At 38.3% G+C, this 21,649-nt stretch overlaps 1 protein-coding gene across 1 annotated transcript in view; it reads right to left on the minus strand.

The window, feature by feature from the left end:
- GABRA3 (gamma-aminobutyric acid type A receptor subunit alpha3) overlaps positions 1 to 21,649 on the minus strand; it is a 142,178-nt gene that overhangs the window by 36,833 nt on the left and 83,696 nt on the right. Inside the window, exon 6 of the mRNA XM_068962291.1 lies at positions 1,874 to 2,017. Within this exon, the coding sequence (XP_068818392.1) occupies positions 1,874 to 2,017 (144 nt within the window). The remainder of the gene's footprint in view (positions 1 to 1,873; positions 2,018 to 21,649) is intronic.

A 21,649-nucleotide genomic window follows, 5' to 3' on the forward strand; every position in this document is an offset into this window, starting at 1 on the left:
ACCAAACTGTATAATAATCAATTAATGCACTAAATTCCTCTAAAAAGTTTTTTTTCTAGATGGAGTTTAAGAATATTTTAATTTACATTTTTTGCTTCTCTGATATTTCTAATTTTTCTATCCTGAATGGGCACTGCCTGTGTGATAAAGGCTAAACAACAGTGGTTTAACGAAATAAAATGGGACTGCTGAAATTGCTAATGATGGGTCTCAAAAGTTGATATCAGGTGAGCAGTACCAAGGAGGGGTGGAGAAGTCAGGAGAATGAACAGATGCTGTAGCCCCAGAAACTCTCTCCATTCTGCTGGGTGGACCTCTGGGGTTCCTCTGATGCCCTTGGTCTTTAGGGGCTTGCCTTGCTGTGCTGGGATGCCACAGAGCCTTCATCAGGAGCCTGGGTACTCTTTGCCCACAAGCTGTGGTGGGAAGGAGTAGGGCAACTGATGTCAGAAAGGAGGTTGGTTGCAGCAGCAGGAGGACCCCAGAGCAAGAGGTAACTTCCATCCAAAAATGAAAGCATCACAGTAGGACAATGAAAGTACACATTGCACATGCAGGCAGTGAAGGTCCTCCTCCCTCCCTCTGCTTAGGGAGAGCTAAACTAGCCAGGTGGAGACTTCCCTCCCACATTCACAGAACAACTGACCTTCTCCAAAAGGTCATGTTCTCACAAACCTCTGGTCTTTTGAACCTCAGTGTTACCATTCTCAAGAACAGCATTTTCCCACACCAAATTCTGAATCTCTAAATCCTATTGTCCTTTGCATGCGTGCATGCTCAGTCACTTCAGTTTCGTCCAACCTCTTTGCGACCCTATGGACTGTAGCCTGCCAGGTTCCTCTTTCCATAGCATTCTCCAAGCAAGAATACTGGAGTGGGTTGATATGCCCTCCTCCAGGGGATCTTCCTGACCCAGGAATTGAACCAGTGTCTCCGGCATTGTAGGAGGATTCTTTACCCACTGAGCCACATGGGAAGCCCCCTGTTGTCCTTTAATTCTTTCCAAATACTGCTTTTTTAAGGTTCCCTCCCCTGGTCCAAGGATGGAGGGAGAACAGAACACAGACATACTGCAACACCACAAGGAGATGGAACAGCAGTGTCCAGCTAATGAAAAAAAGGACAAGAGTATCCTACTTTGTTTGTAACTTCCATGGAGACAAGTGTTGAAAGTTCCCACCCTTTCATGTAAAAAGTACTCTAAGACATGTGGGCTCCTAAGATATACTCCATTTTTCCAAATACCCTAAAGTTAGTTGGGATTCAGGGTGTCTCCTTCCTAAGGCTCCTACAACTGATAAGTTTCTAAATAGACATGACTTAGGGCTACAGAACAAGTCTCTAAGTTCCATTTATCAATATTCTAGGAAGAGCCATCGAGAGGACCTGGCAACGTTTGCTAGACACACTTGTTTCTGAAATGGCAGATTTGCTTAAGAAAATAATTCCATGGCTCATTCCTGGACCTCCTGGCTGTGTTCTTGCCACCTCTGTATTTGTGGAGTTAAGCAATATTTTCACGAAACCTTTAGGATCAAAGTTTAGCTCTCCCAACATCGTGGCTTCCCTTTGCTTTCTCTTCTATCACAGTACAGCCTTAAAGACCTTGATCTTCTAACTCACCAAGAGACAGCAGGACATCACAGTTAAAAGCATGGTCTTGGAAGCCAATCTGCCTGAGTTCAGCTCTTGGCTCTGACATTACATAACTGTGACATAGAACAAATTACTAAATATCTGCATGCCTCAGTTTCCTTAACCTAATGCTACTTACATCCCAAGACTGTTTTCTTATCATAAGTTATTATAAGCATTTAAAACAGTGACGGATATATGCTACAGGTTACAAAATACTTGTTAAATAAATAAATACCTGTACTAGACCGGATTATTTCTGTCCCAACAACATGGCCCAGCAGGTCATATTGATTCAGTCGAGAGCCATCTTGTGCCACTTCCACAGATTTGTTCTTCCCAAGAGTCCAAGAATAAACAACTTCAGCTGTTGTATAGGCATCTAAGGCAAAAAAAAAAAAAAAAGTCAACATGGAAAACAGAAGGAAAAAGAAAATGATTATCTTTGATAGTAAACTCATATGAGATTGAAATACAACTCTCATCTCAAAAGACTTTTTAATATGTGGTCTGTCTTGAAATGAATTGCATTTATTCATGCTTGTATTAAGTACTTGTTGAATCATTATTAATAATTTGCTCTGGACACTACTGCCAACATCCACTGGATTGCAGAAAAAGCAAGGGAATTCCAGAAAAATATCTACTTCTGCTTCATTTAGTTCACTAAAGCCTTTGACTGTGTGGATCACAACAAACTGTGCAAAATTCTTAAAGAGATGGGAATACCAGACAACCTTACCTGCCTCCTGAGAAACCTGTATGCAGGTCAAGAAGCAACAGTTAGATCCAGACATGGAACAATGAACTGGTTCAACGTTAAGAAAGGAGTACATCTAGGCTGCATATTGTCACCCTGCTTATTTAACTTATATGCAGAGTACATCATGCAAAACGCCGAGGTGGATGAAGCACAAGCTGGAATCAAGATTTCCAGAAGAAATGTCAATAACCTCAGATATGCAGATGACACCATGCTAATGGTAGAAAGCAAAGAGGAACTAAAGAGCCTCTTAATGTAAGTGAAAGAGGAGAGTGAAAAAGCTGACTTCAAACTCAAAATTTAAAAAACTAAGATCATGGCATCTGGTCCCATCATTTATGGCAAATAGATGGGGTAACAATGGAAACAGTGACACATCTTATTTTCTTAAGGCTCCAAAGTTACTATAGATGGTGACTGAAGCCATGAAATTAAAAGACACTTGCTCCTTGGAAGAAAATCTATGACAAACCTAGACAGCATATTAAAAAGCAGAGGCATCACTTTGCTAACAACGGTCCATCTAGTCAAAGCTATGGTTTTTCCAGTAGTCATGTATGGATGTGACAAATGAACCATAAAGAAGGCTGAACACTGAAGAATTGATGCTTTCAAACCGTTATGCAGGAGAAGACTCTTGAAATTCCCTTAGATAGCAAGGAGATCAAAGCAGTCAATCCTAAAGGATATCAACTTTGAATATTCATTGGAAGGACTGATGCTGAAGCTGAAGCTCCAATACTTTGGCCACCTGATGTGAAGAGCCAACTCACTGGAAAAGACCCTGATGCTGGGAAAGATTGAGGTTAGGAGGAGAAGGAGGCAACAGAGGATGAGATGGTTGGATGGCATCACCGACTCAATGGATATGAGTTTGAGCAAACTCCATAAGATAGTGAAGGATGGAGAAGCTTGGTGTGCTATAGTCCACAGGATCACAAAGAGTCAGACACAACTAAGCGACTGAAAAACAACAATAACAACTCTGGACACACAGAAATAAACCCAAAGTGGTCACAGTCTAGAAGACTCACAGTGACTCTCAGTCTTCTGGACTGCCAATAAACCTTTATAAAGTTTTCCTTCTCTTGGAGGATAGAGAGTAGTGGCAAGGGGAGGAATGGTTAAAATATAATCTAATCCAGATGTCACAAATTCAAATGTCCACAGTAGCTACAGACATGTCTTAAATGACCTAATTAAGCTAGCTGTAAGAAAAATAAACTTCTAGAAATATAGTAAAATTTCTTTAATTATTAATTATTATGGGGTGAGTATATGAATTATGGTAAAAAATCATGTTAGGCATATTTTAAATTAAAATGAAAAATTACAAATTAAAAAAGCAATAACTAATGATTACAATTTTATTTTTAAACTTATAAGTTTAATCTGGTTTAACTTGCAAACCGGAAACCTGCCACCATTTCTTCTGTATCAGGGTATTAATATCAGGTCTTGTATTTGGAATTTCAAAGTCAAGTATGGAACTTAGCACAGATTAATTTTAACAGGGGTGTGGGTAGGAAAATGGTGAGGGAACGTGGAGTGAGGTTTTTTAGTTATAGTCAGTATCTTAAAGGAATAGAGTTGCTTTCTTTCTAGACACAGATCAACTCTTAGAACAGTGGGTTTTATATTTGGGGTGAGCACCATGCCATAACTCAGATATCTAGGATCATTATAAAGGGAACCTGACCGCCATACTGCTCACCCTTTTCATTCATTTTTGAGCTGTTTATTGTTCAAGTCACTCAGAGATCTCCAACTCATGGCGGCAGCTATCATGTCCATAACATGCTCTATTCAAACCTTATACCACAAAGCAAATAACTGCTAGTCAATCTACCAGTGAACAGATATAAATTCTGTATCCCTACAAAACTTTGAAATGTTGGATATGTATTTTGTAACAGTCTGACAAAAACATATGTATTAATTGTGATCTGCTTATATTGTAGTTTTAGAACTATTTTCAATATATTCAAGAAAAACATTTCCTGATTTGTATATAGTAGGCCACATGCCCAAAAGTTCCTCAGGCACATCAAACTTCTCATTGAAATTATGAGAAAATACACATAACTCTATGGTACTGTTTTAAAATCTGTGCCCTCATAAATGATGAAGGAAAATACCACAAGAAATCTAACTTTTCCACATAATATGCACTGTATATGTTCTCAGTCATTTCTTCAATTCACTGACAAAAATACTTGATTAAATATAAAGCTACTGCTGCAATTTAATCATTTTTATAAATTTGACATCTATAAAATATTTTGATGCCTGTGAAGGTTAATTGCTTAGTTGATATATAACTACATTTCCTAGCAGCAACACTTAATGTATACATTCAAATACAAACCTGTTGAAATTTTAATCTATTTAATTGTTGTTTTTTTTTTAATTTCAGTCTGTTTTAAGATTTTCATTGTACATCTTTTAAAATGTATCAATTATGGTTCTTATAATGGATTGTATAATGTTGATATCTGAAGTTTTATTTCTTCAAACAAAAGCATACTTTATATGCAAAGCAATTATGTATAAATATTCATTTTTACTAAGAAATGAAAACTCACAATCTTTCTTGAAATAGTCCTTTCAGTCTATCTTCTATTTATTTAAAATATGTATAGTTATGGGTACAACAATTATGTCACTTTCCTCTTTATTCAACTAGGAGCTCTTAATTCTACCACATGTAAAACAAGAATGTAAGTGAGTTGACTAATGGCAACTGACATTGTACCCTGTTTTTAGTAAGAGAGTAGAAAGTGCCCATCTAAAGAGACAGACAATTTTCAGCCCCATGTGGTTGTGGCCCTGTGGGGATTTGAGCTCAGTGTTTTCCTATCTTCTGATTTCATAAAATAATAATAATAAATGAATTGGAATTCTGTGTGACATCTCCCAAACTTCAAATATTGGAGGATAATTTTTAAAGTAATTAACACTTATTATGGGCTTCCCTGGTGGCTCAGTGGTAAAGAATCTGCCTGCAATGCAGGAGATGTGAGTTCAATCTCTGGGTTGGAAAGATCCCCTGGAGAAGGAAACGGCAATCCACTCCAGTTTTCTTGCCTGGGAAATCCATGGACAGAGGAGCCTGGTGGGCTACAGTCCATAAAGTCGGAAAAGAGTTGGACATGACTTAGTGCCTAAAACAACAGACAACACTTATTATGTCAAACAAAGGATATTTGCAAAACACCAACTTGTAACTTAGTTGGACCTAAAAGATATCTAAAGGACACTCCATCCAAAAGAGCTGAATACACATTCTTTTCTGTACACATGGCAGTTTTTCAAATAGATCACATGATGGCCACAAAGCAGGTCTCAATAAATTTAAGAAGATAGATATTATATCAAGCATATTTTCCAACCACAAAACATGAATCTGGAAATCAATGACAGGAAGAAAAATGGAGAAAACACAATTACATAAACACTTAAAATATTATGATAATAAAAAAAAACAATGAGTCAACAGAAAAATCAGAGAGGAAATTTTTTTTTAAATACCTTGAAACATATGAAATAAAAGCACAATATTCAAAAATCCTACCACATAATTGCACTCATCTCACATGCTAGCAAAGTAATGCTCAAAATACTCTAAGCCAGGCTTCAACAATATGTGAACTGTGAACTTCTGGATGTTCAAGCTGGTTTTAGAAAAGGCAGAGGAACCAGAGATCAAGTTGCCAACATTCGCTGGATCATCATAAAAAGAGACTTCCAGAAAAACATCTATTTCTGCTTTATTGACTATGCCAAAGCCTTTGGCTGTGTGGATCACAATAAACTGTGGAAAATCCTGAAAGAGATGGGAATATCAGACCACCTGACCTGCTTGCTGAGAAATCTGTATGCAGGTCAGGAAGCAACAGTTAGAACTGGACCTGGGGGGATGATCCTAAGATGGCGGAGGAATAGAACAGGGAGACCACTTTCTCCCCCACAAATTCATTGAAAGAACATTTGAACGCTGAGTAAATTCCACAAAACAACTTCTGAATGCTGGCAGAGGATATCAGGCACCCAGAAAGGCAGCCCATTGTCTTCGAAAGAAGGTAGGACAAAATATAGAAGGTAAAAAGAGAGACAAAAGAGGTAGGAAAGGAGATCCGTCCCAGGAAAGGAGTCTTTAAAAAGAGAGGTTTCCAAACACCAGGAAACACTCTCACTGGTGAATCTGTGGCGAGCCTTGGAACCTCAGAGGGCAACATAACTGGGAGGGAAAATAAATAAATAATTAAAACCCACAGATTACATACCTAAAGGCAACTCCCAGCGGAGAAGCAGCCCAGACGCTTGCATCCACCACTAGCAAGTGGGGACTGAACAGGGAGGCGCAAGCTGCATTGCTTAGGGTAAGGACCGGGCCTGAATGCCCCGAGGGCAATCTGAGGGAACTAACTAGAGATAGCAACCCAGACTGTGGGACAGCTATCCCGTGAAAAGCCCTAACCTAAGACATCTCCAGGCCCACTCACAGAACAAAGGACTGAGTAGAGCTAGCCGGCTGTGAACCAGCCCATCCCCTGCCAGAGACAGGCAGCCAAGTGCAGCCAGAGAAGGAAGGGGGAAATCGCGGCCCCAGAGGGGCATCATCTACCAAACTGCAAGCAGGCTTCATTGCTAAGCAAGACTCCTTGGGCTTCTGGATGGTCGACATCCACTGGGAGGGTCTCAGCCAGAGATCAGCTCCCCAGAGGAGACACACGGCACACCTGAGAAGGCTCACCCAGTGTATACCCAGAAAACCGAGAGAGGCTGGGACGGGGGAGGCGATAAGTCGCAGATCGCCAAGCACCTGAGCTGCTTGGACCGGGGAAGGGCACAAAACGCAAGCCCAATCAAGTCTGAGCCTTTGTGGAATACCAAAGAACCTGAACCTGAACAGCTTAGACCTGGGAAGTGCACTCAACCCAGGGTCCACATCAGACAGTTCCTGGCCGAGCAACCTAAAGCCTGAACAGTGTAGACTGGGAAAGCACACACACCGTGAGCGGGGGACACCCAGTGTGGCTGAGACACTGCAAGCACTCCCCACAGATGCCAGTGATATCTGTTTGCCATGTTCCTCACTCCCCCCACAGCAAGGCTGAACAAGTAAGCCTAAAAAAAGTAACCACTACCGCCTCCTTGTGTCAGGGCAGAAATTAGACACTGAAGACACCAGGAAACAGAAGAATCTAAAATAAACAGAGGGAACCACTTTGGAAGTGACAGGTCCAATAGATTAAAACCCTGAAGTTAGCACCAACTACATAGGAAGGGGCCTATAGATCTTGAGAAGTGTAAGCCAGATCAAGGAACTATCTGAAACTGAACTGACCCTACACTGTCCACAATAACACCAGAGAAAGTCCTAGATACATTTTTACTATCATCATTTTTTTAATTAAAAAAATATTTTTAAGTCCTCTATTACTCCTTTTATTTTCATTTTTAACCTATTACTTTGCCAAAAAAGACCTTATTTCTAAAAGCAAAATTCACATATATATTATAATTTTTGTGACTTTGTTTTTTTCTTTAATATTGTATTTTTGAGAATCTAACCGCTATTCTAGATTTTTAATCTTTGCTTTTTGGTATTTGTTATCAATTTTGTACCTTTAAGAATCTAATCTTCAGTACCCATTTTTACTTGGGAGCAAAATTACTGGCTGGATTGCTCTCTCCCACTTTGGACACTTCTTTTTCTCCACCAGGTCACCTCTATCTCCTCCCTCCCCATTCTCTTCTCTACCCAACTCTGTGAATCTCTTTGTGTGTTCCAGGCTATGGAGAACACTTCAGTTCAGTTCAGTTCAGTTCAGTTCAGTTCAGTCGCTTAGTCGTGTCCGACTCTGCGACCCCATGAATTGCAGCACGCCAGGCCTCCCTGTCCACACCAACTCCTGGAGTTCACCCAAATTCATGTCCATCGAATCTGTGATGCCATCCAGCCATCTCATTTTCTGTCATCCCCTTCTCCTCCTGCCCCCACCCCACCCCCGAGCATCAGGGTCTTTTTCAGTGAGTCAACTCTTCGCAAGAGGTGGCCAAAATATTGGAGCTTCAGCTTCAGCATTAGTCCTTCCAATGAACACCCAGGACTGATCTCCTTTAGGATGGAATAGTTGGATCTCCTTGCAGTCCAAGGGACTCTCAAGAGTCTTTTCCAACACCACAGTTCAAAAGCATCAGCTTTCTTCACAGTCCAACTCTCACATCCATACATGACCACTGGAAAAATCATAGCCTTGACTAGATGGACCTTTGTTGGCAAAGTAATATCTCTGCTTTTAAATATACTATCTAGGTTGGTCATAACTTTCCTTCCAAGGAGTAAGCGTCTTTTAATTTCATGGCTGCAATCACCATCTGCAGTGATTTTGGAGCGCAAAAAAATAAAGTCTGACACTGTTTACACTGTTTCCCCATCTATTTCCCATGAAGTGATGGGAGCAGATGCCATGATCTTTGTTTTTTGAATGTTGAGCTTTAAGCCAATTTATATGGAAATTAAAAAAAACCTCGAATAGCCAAAGAAATCTTGAGAAAGAAGAATGGAATTGGAGGAATCAACCTGCCTGACTTCAGGATCTACTACAAAGTCACAGTCACCAAGACAGCATGGTACTGGCACAAAGACAGAAAAATAGATCAATGGAACAAAACAGAAAGCCCAGAGATAAATCCACGTACTTTTGGACACCTTATCTTTGACAAAGGAGGCAAGAATATACAATGAAGGAAAGACAATCTCTTTAACAAGTGGTACTGGGAAAACTGGTCAACCACTTGTAAAAGAATGAAACTAGAACACTCTCTAACACCATACACAAAAATAAACTCAACATGGATTAAAGATCTAAAGTTAAGACCAGAAACTATAAAACTCCTAGAGGAAGACTTCGGCAAACACTCTCTGACATAAATCACAGCAGAATCCTCTATGACCCACCTCCCAGAATATTGGAAATAAAAGCAAAAATAAACAAATGGGACCTAATAAAAATTAAAAGCTTTTGCACAATGAAGGAAACTATAAGCAAGGTGAAAAGACAGCCTTCAGAATGGGAGAAAATAATAGCAAACAAACCAACTGACAAATAATTAATCTCAAAAATATACAAGCAACTCCTGCAGCTCAATTCCAGAAAAATAAATGACCCAATCAAAAAATGGGTCAAATTACCAAAGAGACATTTCTCCAATGAAGACATACAGATGGCTAACAAACACATGAAAAGATGCTCAGCATCACTGTCAGAGAAATGCAAATCAAAACCACAATGAGGTACCATTTCACGCCAGTCAGAATGGCTGCTATCCAAAAGTCTACCAGCAATAAATGCTGGAGAGGGTGTGGAGAAAAGGAAACCCTCTTACACTGTTGGTGGGAATGCAAACTAGTACAGCCTATATGGAGAACAGTGTGGAGATTCCTTAAAAAACTGGAAATAGAGCTGCCATATGACCCAGCAATCCCACTGCTGGGCATACACACCGAGGAAACCAGAATTAAAAGAGACACGTGTTCCCCAATGTTCATTCGAGCTCTGTTTATAATAGCCAGAACATGGAAGCAACCTAGATGTCCATCAGTAGATGAACGGATAAGAAAGCTGTGGTACATATATACCATGGAATATTACTCAGCCATTAAAAAGAATACATTTGAATCAGTTCTAATGAGGTAGATGAACCTGGAGCCTATTATACAGAGTGAAGTAAGCCAGAAAGACAAACACCAATACAATATACTAATGCATATATATGGAATTTAGAAAGATAGTAATGATAACCCTGTATGCGAGACAGCAAAAGAGACACAGATGTATCGAACAGTCTTATGGACTCTGTGGGAGAGGGCAAGGGTGAGATGGTTTAAGAGAATGGCAGTGAAACATGTATATTATCATATGTGAAATGGATTGCCAGTCCAGGTTTGATGCACTATTCAGGGTGCTCAGGGTTGGTGCACTGGGATGACCCAGAGGGATGATATGGGGAGGGAGGTGAGAGGAGGGTTCAGGATGGGGAACACATGTACATCCATGGCAGATTCATGTCAATGTATGGCAAAACCAATACTATACTGTAAAGTAATTATCCTCCAAAAAATAAATAAATACATAAATAAATAAATTTTTTTTAAAAAGTAAAAAAAAAAAAAAAAAAAAGAACTGGACCTGGAACAATAGACTGGTTCCAAATAGGAAAAGGAGTACGTCAAGGCTGTATATTGTCACCCTGCTTATTTAACTTATATGCAGAGTACATCATGAGAAATGCTGGGCTGCATGAAGCACGCGCTGGAATCAAGATTGCCAGGAGAAATATCAATAACTTCAGATATGCAGATGGCACCACCCTTATGGCAGAAAGTGAAGAAGGATTAAAGAGTCTCTTGATGAAAGTGAAAGAGGAGAGTGAAGAAGCTGGGTTAAAGCTCAACATTCAGAAAACAAAGATCATGGCATCCAGTCACATCACTTCATGATAAATAGATGGAGAAACAGTGGAAACAGTGGCAGACTTTATTCTGGGGGGCTCCAGAATCACTGTAGATGGTGACTGCAGCCATGAAATTAAAAGACACTTACTACTTGTAATAAAAGTTATGACCAACCTAGACAGCATATTAAAAAGCAGACACATTACTTTGCCAACAAACGTCTGTCTAGTGAAGGCTATGGTTTTTCCAGTATCATGTATGGATGTGAGAGTTGGACTCTAAGGAAACCTGAGTGCTGAAGAATTGATGCTTTTGAATTGTGGTGTTGGAGAAGACTCTTGAGAGTCCTTTGGACTGCAAGGAGGTCCATCCTAAAGGAAATCAGTCCTGAATGTACATTGGAAGGACTGATGTTGAAGCTGAAACTCCAATCCTTTGGCCACCTGATGTGAAGAGCTGACTCATTTGAAAAGACACTGATGCTGGGAAAGATTGAAGGCAGGAGAAGGGGACGACAGAGGATGAGATGGTTGGATGGCATCACTGACTCAATGGACATGAGTCTGAGTAAACTCCAGGAGTTGGTGATGGGCAGGAAGGCCTGTTGTGCTGCAGTCCATGAGGTCACAAAAAGTCAGACATGATTGAGCGACTAAACTGAACTGAACTGATTCAAAAATCCATGGGATGCAGCAAATACCAAGAGGGACATTTATGGCAATAAAAGCCTATATCAGGAAACAAGAAAACTCTCAAATACACAACCTAACCTACCATCTAAAGGGATTAGAAAAAGGGCGAAGAAAACCAAGAGTCAGCAGATGAAAGGAAATTATACAGATTAGAGGAGAAATAAGTTAAGTAGAGACCAAAAAACCCCCCACAACAATGGAAAAGATCAATGAAGGTAAGGCTGACTTTTTGAAAAGATAAATGAAACTGAAAAGACTTTAAGCCACACTCATTAAAAGAGAAGGAGACCCAAATAAACAAATTAAAAAATGAAAGACTATCACAGAAACACAAAAAATCATGAGAGAATACTATGAGCAGTTATATGCCAACAAATTGTACAACCTAGATGAAATGCATAAATTCCTAGAAACATACACTCTTCCAAAACTGAGTCAGGAAGAAATAGATACTCTGAACAGACTGGTCACTAGTAGGAAATTAAGTCAGTAATCAAAAAACTCTCAAAAAACAAAACCCCAGGACTAGATAGTCTCACAGGGGAATTCTACCAAATATATAAAGAAGAATTAATACCTATCCTTTTCAACTATACCAGAACATTGAAGAATAGGAAACATACCCAAATTCATTCTACAAGGCCATTATTACCATGATATGCAATTAGACAAAGACACTACAAAACAGAAAATTATAGGCCAATATCTCTGATTTTTTATATAGATATAAAAATCTTCAATAAAATATTATCAAACCAAATCTAGCAATATGCCTAAAAGAACTACATACCATGGTCAAGTGCAAATTATTCTAGGATGCAATCACAGCTCAGTATCCACAAATCAATCAATGTGGTACACCTCATTAACAAAAAGAAGACAAAAGCCACATGATCATCTCAATAGATGCAGAAAAATTTTACAAAATTCAACCCATTCATAAAAAAACTCTCCAGAAAGTGGGCATAGAAGCAACATATCTCAAAATAATAAAAGCCAGCTAGGACAAACCCACAACTAATGTTATAGTCAATGGTAAAAAGCTGAAAGCTTTTCCTCTAAAATCAGGGAAAAAGACAAGGATGCCCAATCTCACCATCTTTATTTAACATAATATTGGACGTCCTATTCACAGCAATCAGACAAGAAAAAAATAGCATCCACATTAGAAGGAAAGAGATAGAAAGTTCACTATTTACAGATGACATAATACTATATACAGAAAATGCTAGTCACCACCAGAAAAGTATTAGAACTAATAAATAATTCAGCAAAGTTGTAGGATTCAAGATTAATATACAGAAATCTGTTGCTGTTCTATACACCACTAAGAAACTATCATAGAAAGGCAAATAAACATTCCCATTTATAATTATATCAAAAAGAATAAACTATGAAGGAATAAGTTTAACCAAGGAAGTGAAGGATCTATATTCTGAAAACTATAAATCATTAATGAAGGAAATGGAAGATCATACAAACAAATAGAAATGTAGCCATTACTTATGGACTAGAAAAGTTAATATTGTTAAAATGTCCATATTGCTCAAAGCAATTCACAAATTTAACACAATCCCTAACAAAATACCCATGCCATTTTTCACAGAACTAGAACAAATAGTCCTAAAATTTGTGTGGAAGCACAAAAGACCCTGAAGAGCTAAAGCAATCTTGAGGAAAAAAAACACAAAGCTTATGGCATCACACTCTCTGACTTCAGATTTTATTACAAAGCTCCAGTAATCAAAACAGTATGATACCACACAAAAATAGAAATATAGATCAATGGAGCAGTATAGAAAGCACAAAAATAAACTCATGCACCTATGGCCAATTAATCTATGACAAAGGAGGCAAGAATATACAGTGAAAAAAAGATAGCCTCTTCTATAAGTCGTGCTGTGAAAACTGGCAGCTACATGTCAAAACGTGAAATCAGAACATTCCTTCACACTATATACAAAAATAAACTCAAAATGGACTAAAGACCTAAATGTAAGACTGGAAATCATAAAACTCCTAGAAGAAAACATAGGTAGAGCAGTCTTTGACATAAGTGTTAGCAATATATTTTTGGATTGTCCCTTTAAGCAAAGGAAACAAAAAGATAAACAAACAAATAGGACTTAATTAAACAAAAACTTTCGCACAGTAAAGGAAACCAACTAAAAAACTTGATTTAAAAATATAGAGAAGACCTGAATAGACATTTCTCCAGAGATATAAATGGTCAATAATCAGTCACATGAAAAGATGACCAATATCACTAATCGTCAGAGAAATGCAAATCAAAACCACAATAAAATATCACTTCACATGAGTTATAATGGCTGTCATCAAAAAGATCCCAAATAATAAATTTGGAAAGGATGGATAGACTTGGAAAGGATGTTGAGAAAAGAGAACACTTCTACACTAGTACACTGTTAGTGGGAATGTAGACTGATGTAGCCACTGTGGAAAACAGTATGGAGGTTTCTCAAAAAACTAAAAACAAAACTACCATATGACCCAGCAACTCCACTCCTGGGAATATATTTGCAGAAAATGAAAACACTAATTTTAAATGATATCTGTACCTCAGTGTTCATAGCAGCAGTATTTGCAATAGGCAAGATACAGAAGCCAACTTAAATGTTCAACAGATGAATGTATATGATACTGTGTGTGTGTGTGTGTGTGTGTGTAAAATGGATACTGTTGTTTAGTCACTGAGTCATGTCCAACTCTTTGTGACCAACATGGACCGTAGCCTGCCAGGCTCCTCTGTCCATGGGATTTTCAAGGCAAGAATACTGGAGTGGGTTGCCATTTCCTTCTCGAGGGGATCTTCCTGACCCAGGGACCAAACCCACATCTCCTGCATTGGCAGGCAGATTCTTTACCATTGAGCCACCAGGGAAGCCTAAAACAGGATATTAGCCATAAAAAGAAAGAAATTGTGATATTTGCAACAACATGGATAGACTTTGAGGCTTTTATGCTCAGCTAAATAAGTCAGACAAAGAAAGACACATACTATATGTAATCACTTATATACAGAATATAAAAATTCCAACAAACTAATGAATATAAGAAAACAGAAACAGACTCCCAGATACAGGGAACAAACTAGTGCTTATCAGTGGGGAGAGGAACTAGGAGATGGCAAGATAGGGGTAGAGGATTAAGAGGCACAAACCACTATGTATAAAGTACATAAATAATAAGAAAATACTGTGCAGCACAAGGAATACAGCCAATAATTTATAATAACTTTAAATGGAATATAATTTATTAAAATATTGAATCACTGTGGTATACATCTGAAAGTAATATAATATTTTAAATTAACTATACTTTAAGTTTTTAAAAAATGAAATAAGGGTTTTAGTTCATAGGCTATAAGGTCTGCAGGCATGACTGAAATAGAGATGACATGGCCAGATGTATGCTCTAGAAAGATTGTTCAACCAGCAGTATGGATGCCTGGTTGGAAAGAATGAAACTAAAGCCAAAACAGTAGTTACAAAGGCCATCACAATGTTTTGTGTGAATGACATTTAGGACAAAATTATTTAGTATTAGTGGGATGAATTGAGTGGAACGGGGAAGAGATCTCAGTGGCAGGATATAACTATGGCTTGGCTTCCCTGATGGTTCAGTTGGTAAAGAATCCGCCTGCAATGCAGGAGACCCCAGTTGGATTCCTGGGTTGGGAAGATCCCCTGGAGAAGGGATAGGCTACCCACTCCAGTATTCTTGGGCTTCCCTCGTGGCTCAGCTGGTAAAGAATCTGCCTACAATGCGGGAGACCTGGGTTTGATCCCTAGGTTGGAAAGATCCCTTGGAGAAGGGAAAGGCTAACCACTTCAGTATTCTGGCTTGGAGAATTCCACAGACTGTATAGTCCATGGGGTCACAAAGAGTCAGACATGACTGAGTGACTTTCACTTTCAAGAAAGGAAAGGAGGAAGTCTGAGGAAGGATTCTAGATGACCATGAGTTTGTAACTTTTGCAAGTACTTGACTAATGATGGAATTCATTCACCCACTGGGGAATAGAAGTCTTTCCCTTCAGGCCTTCTTTTTCTTCTCTTCTCCCTGCCTGTCCCATGGGTTTCTTTCAACCCTCAACTTCCCTCCCAGTTGAGTCCTTCTCCTCAATTTTGATTTTTTTTTCCCCCTATGGAGGAGCAGACTTAGAGAGGTGTGGGGAATGGATGCTGCAGAAAGGAGACCTATCAGACAATAAGAACTACAGCACTCCCAGAATGGCCCCCTTAACATATATTGTATTGGCTATGATGCCGCAAGCATCTGCTTGCCTTTGGTTGCTTTGCCAAATGCCTCCTTCTGTTACTTGAGCCTTGGTATGTGCCAGGCTCCAGGAATATGAGAAGTAAAAATCACTCCTGCCACAACAGCACAAATGAGCAAGAATTCCCTTTGAACTCATACTGTCACTTGCTTGCTTGATTCAGTCACTCATATACTGAGACATTATATTAGATAGTTAATGTACAGAAGTCATAAGACATTTGAGGTCCCAACCCTTCATTGAATTAGTACAGAAAGAAAATATGTAAGTAAATAAAGAAGATAATATCGTACAGTGATAAGTGCTATAAAAAATAAAACAGTTTATGAGGTAGGGAGTTTAATTAGATACAATGATCAGAGCAGATCCTTTTGAGGCGGTGGCTTTTTAGCAGAAAAATGGAAGATGAGCAAAAGCCAGAGTTCGATGGAGAATATTTCAGGCGCCAAACAAACAAAAAACAGAAAGTGTAAACTCTTCTGAGTGGGAAATATTCTGCAGTGTTACAGTGTTCTAGGAACTGGAAGAAAGCCAATGGAAAGGGGAAAGAGATATGAGATGAGGTTGAAGAGGTTAACAACAACCTGATCACAAGATCTAAACCAAGACACAAAACACAAAAGAAGGTTTCAGAGAAAAAATAACCAGCTTGGTTTGGGTATATTCAGTAAGAATACAAGAGTTCTAATGAACATAACAACTACAGCCTAAGGTTGGCATACTATGAAACCAAGTGGAAATAAACACTCCATAGCTTTCTAACTAATTCAAATACTTAAAACTGTCAAGATTTTAAAATATCCAAAGTTACAGGGTAAGTTATAGGCAAGTATGCATGTGTGCCAAGTTGCTTCAGTTGTGGCTGACTCTTTGCAACGCTATGGACCGTAGCCCACCAGGCTCCTCTGTCAGAGAGTTACTGGCAAATCAGGACAGATTTGGGCTTCTGGCATGAGGAATATGTGTTTATGCAGCTATTGAAATGAGCATGTGGCTTTTTTTGTCTTTATTTTATTGATATGATGTATTACATTGATTGATTTTTGGATATAAAGCCAACTTTATATCCCTGGAATAGATCTTACTTGAAGATAGTGGGTAATTCATTTATAGGCTTTTTCATTTGGTTTTTATTTATTTTGTTGAAGACTTTTATGTCTATAGTCATAAAGAATTCATAAAGAATATTTGTCTATAGTTTTCTTTTCTTGTGATCTTTGGTTTTGGTATCATGGTAATACTGACCTGACTAAATGTTCTTCCTCATCTGTATTATACAAGACTTTGGGAAGACTTAGCATTCATTCTTCTTTAAATGTTTGATAAAATGCAATGGTGGGTCTGGGTTTTTGCTTGTGGGAAGTTATAAAATTACTAATTAAGTCTCTTGTTATAGGTCCAATAAAAATGTCTACTTTTTTCTCAGTCACTTCCAGTAGTTTGCGTATTAGTAGTAATTTTTCCATTTCATCTAGGCTCTCTCATTTGTTGACATGTAATTTGAAGCTTGTGTTACTTTATAATCCTGTTTATTTCTGTAAGAGCAGTAGTGATGTCTTTATTTCATGATTTGATTATTCTCTTGTTTTGTATTTGTATCTGCATTTTGTATTCTCTCTTTCATCAGTCTAGCTAAAGGTTTATCAGTTTATTGATTTTTTCAAAAAAACATTTTTATATTATTTGATTCTGTTTAATGTTTTTCTACTTTCTGTTTCATTTAATTTCACTCTAATGTTTATTATTTTTTTCTATCTGCTTGTTTTGAATTTAGTTTGCTCTTCTCTTTCTAGTTTTTTAAGGTAGAAATTCAGGTTATTGATTTTAGATCTTTCTTCTTTTTGATACAGGCTATCAGTTCAGTTCAGTTCAGTTCAGTTCAGTTCAGTTGCTCAGTCGTGTCCAACTCTTTGCGACCCCATGAATCACAGCATGCCAGGCCTCCCTGCTGTCACCAACTCCCGGAGACAGGCTTTACAGTTATAACTTTTCCTCTAAACACTGCTTTAAGCTGTATTTACATTGTACATAATTTTCATTAATTTCAAAATATTTTCTAATTTCCCTTATGATTTTTTTCTTTGATACATTTTTTTAAATTTAGGAATATGCTGTTTAATTTCAACATATTTGTGAATTTCCCAAATTTCCTTCCATAGTTGACTTTTAATTTCATTCAAGTGAGGTTAGATAACACACTTCATATGGTTCCAGAACTTTTAAACTGACTGCATCTTGTTTTAAGGCCTAACATACAGTCTACCACAGAAAATATTCCATGTGCACTTCAGAATAATGGGTGTTCTGATATTATTTGGTAGAGTGCAATATAAATGCTAATTAGACCTAATTGGTTTGTCTCGTGTTCAAGTCTTCTATTTCTATGTTGATGTTCTGTCTAGTTGTTCTATGGAAGTGGAATATTAAAATGTTTAGTTTTTTTATTATTGAATAGTTTATTTCCCTTTTCTATTCTTATCAGTTTTGCTCTGTGCATTTTGGGTTTCTAGGTGCAATCATCTTTATAATTGTTATATCTTCCTGATGAATTGATCCTTTTTATCATTATGAAATCTTCAAGGCTTCTTCAGAATGGGGGTGAAGAGGATCAGAACATGGTTCTCTTGCCATATTGAGAATCAGCCATTTCTCTTGACTAACACTCCTCAGACTGTTGTGAGCCTTTGCTTAGAGTTTGGAGAAAGTTTATTTTGACAACTTTTGAAAATGTTCTTGTTGCTTTTACGGAAGAATGGATTTTCAGAAGTTCTCACTTTACCGTTCCAGAATTGCTTCCTTATTAGTTTTCAAAGTCAATATTAACCGCCCACTTAAGAATTTAAACCACTCTCTCCTTCTTAATATATTTAATTTGCTTCTAGGATAGTATGTTCCCTTAAGTTTCCTCTTACTACACCTGTCCTATCCTTCACATTTACTGAGTTATTCTCTTCTCTTTAGCCTCTAAATGTTATAGTGATTCAGGAAACAGTCTTTGACACTCTTATCTACATGCAGTCAACTCCTCCAGCTTTATGGCTTTAAATACCATCTAAATGGATGAAACTTCAATTAAATATCCAGTCTGCAGGCTCAGATGGTAAAGAATCTGCCTACAATGCAGGAGACCCACAAACAATCCCTGGGTAGGGAAGATCCCCTGGAGGAGGGATTGGCTACCCACTCCAATATTCTTGCCTGGAGAACCCATGGACAGAGGAGCCTGGTGGGCTACATTCCATGGGGTCCCAAAGAGTTGGGCATAACTGAGAGACTAAGACATACTAGATATCTTTCCTGAAACCAGACTTACATTCCATATATTCAGCACCCAGAAGCACTAATTGTGTCCCTTATCAAGCATAAACCCCATCAAGTGTAACCACTATTCTGACTATTGTTTCTACATGTAATTTCCTTCCTGGCATTTATTGGGAAATGTATATATATATATTTGAAAATCAAATAATGAGAAAAATAGTTGAGAAATAAGCAAAATGGAAATGTATTATAATTCTCCTATAAAAATTAAAGCTTAACAACAGACAGGATCATTACTGGATTAAAGAAATCTACTAATGTCAAGTCAAAGCAAGAACAGGAAATGCTGGCACACTGAATCAAAAGTGTTGAAATTCCAAGTATCAGCACAGGAATATATGTTCATCTGATCACTTGATTTTGCTTATCATAAGTGTATGCTTATAGCCATGTATACTGCTAATGGTGAATCATTTTTAAACAAAATTTTAAACTTTTTATATTGTGTTGGAGTATAGCCGATTGTCACTCCAGTCTTCTTGCCTGGGAAATCTCATGGACAGAGGAACCTCACTGGCTATAGTCCACAGGGTCACAAAGAGTTGGACACGACTGAAGTGAATTAGCATGCATAGCCAGTTAACAATGTTGTGATAGTTTCAGGTGAACAGCAAAGGGGCTCAGCCATACATATACATGTATCCATTCTCCTACAAACTCCCCTCCCATCCAGGCTGCTAAGTAACATTGAGCAGAGTTCCCTGTGATATACAGTAAGTTCTTGTTGATTATCTATTTTAAATGTAGTATGTACATGTCTATCCCAACCCCCCTAACTATCCCTTCCCCCTGGCAACCCCAGCAACCATAAGTTCATTTTCTATTACTTTTTTACATATTTCATCCAGCAGCAGCCTTATGGTCAGGGCAAAACTTGAATTCCAAGCTGCAATCCATGGTCAGAATTGGAAAGTACCACCAAGAATGAAGGGGCTTCCCTGGTGGCTCAGACGGTAAAGAATCTGCCTGCAATGCAGGTGATCTGGGTTCAATCCCTGGGGTGGGAAGATCCCCTGGAGAAGGGAATGGTAACACACTCCAGGATTCTTGCCTGGAGAATCCCATGGACAGAGGAGCCTGGCGAGCTACAGTCTATGGGGTGGCAAAGAGTCAGACACAACTGAGCAACTAACAAACACACACACCAAGAATGAAGGAGGTTCTACCCTATCTCCAGAATTTTAGTCTTTTCAATCCTTATTGCTCAACAGTTCTGGGTTTCCTAATTGTTCATGAGGGGAGCATGTTCACTCACGAACAACTCTATCCTACACAGAATGGAAGTAATACTTACCTAACTTGATAGTAAATCCATTAGGACAGAAATCTCTAAGTCATCCCTGAGTTCTCTTCTTGTGATATTCTATATCTAATTCATTGGAGGATCCTTTGGGATTGTCCTTCACAATGTATCCAGAATCAGAATCTTATCACTTATGCCACTATCACTCTGATCTGAGCCATGATAATCTCTCAGCTGAAATATTGCAATAACCTATTAACTGGACTTCCTGCTTCTATCTTTCTCATACTTATTTTTAACAGAGTATCCATAATGATTCTTGAAAAAACAAAAATCAGATAATATATCTAAATATTCTAATAACTCCATTTTCCCTCAGAATAAAATTCAAAGTGCTTTACTGTCCATCACCACTGCAGATGACCTGACCCCCTCTTTGATCTCACATCTGGCACTTTGATGTTCTTTAACAAGTCAGATACATTTCTGATTCAGGGTCTTGTCCCTGGCTGTTCCCTATAACTACAGTATTATTTCCACAAATATCTGTCTTGTTAAACCTTTTGCCTCCTCAAACTTTCTGCCCAAATGTCACTTTTTCAAAGAAGACTACACTGATTACTTTATTTTAAATTTCAATGGCAATGTCTATCTTCCACCTAGACATGATTGACCCCACCTTATTCTGCAGTACTTTGATGTCTTCTTATGGTGCTTTTCATTTTACAACATACTTTATACTTTACTTTTTAATTTAGTGTTTATTTTCTCTTTTGCCATCACTCTTTCCTCTATATAAGCTCCACAATGGCAGGGTCTTTGTTTTATTCATGGATGCATTCCAAGCTCCTATAATAGAGCCTGGCCCACAGGAGATAATTTATAAATATTTGACAATGATTGAAAAAAATGTGTCACACGTAATTATTTGGGTCTTTTCAAATGCACTTTCTATGTTAAAATACAGAGATAAATGTAATTTAGAGATGATAAACACAGACCATGATATATTGCTCCAAGTTCAGTTCAGTTCAGTCACTCAATCATGTCCGACTTTTTGCGACCCCATGGATTGCAGCACACCCGGCCTCCCTGTCCATCATCAACTCCTGGAGTCTACCCAAACTCATGTTCACTGAGTCAATGATGCCATCCAACCATCTCACCCCCATCATCCCCTTCTCTTCCTGCCTTCAATCTTGGCCAGCATCAGGGTCTTTTCAAATGACTC

This window comes from Capricornis sumatraensis, chromosome X, assembly GCF_032405125.1.
Source record: "Capricornis sumatraensis isolate serow.1 chromosome X, serow.2, whole genome shotgun sequence".
In the NCBI taxonomy this organism is placed as follows: Eukaryota; Metazoa; Chordata; class Mammalia; order Artiodactyla; family Bovidae; genus Capricornis; species Capricornis sumatraensis.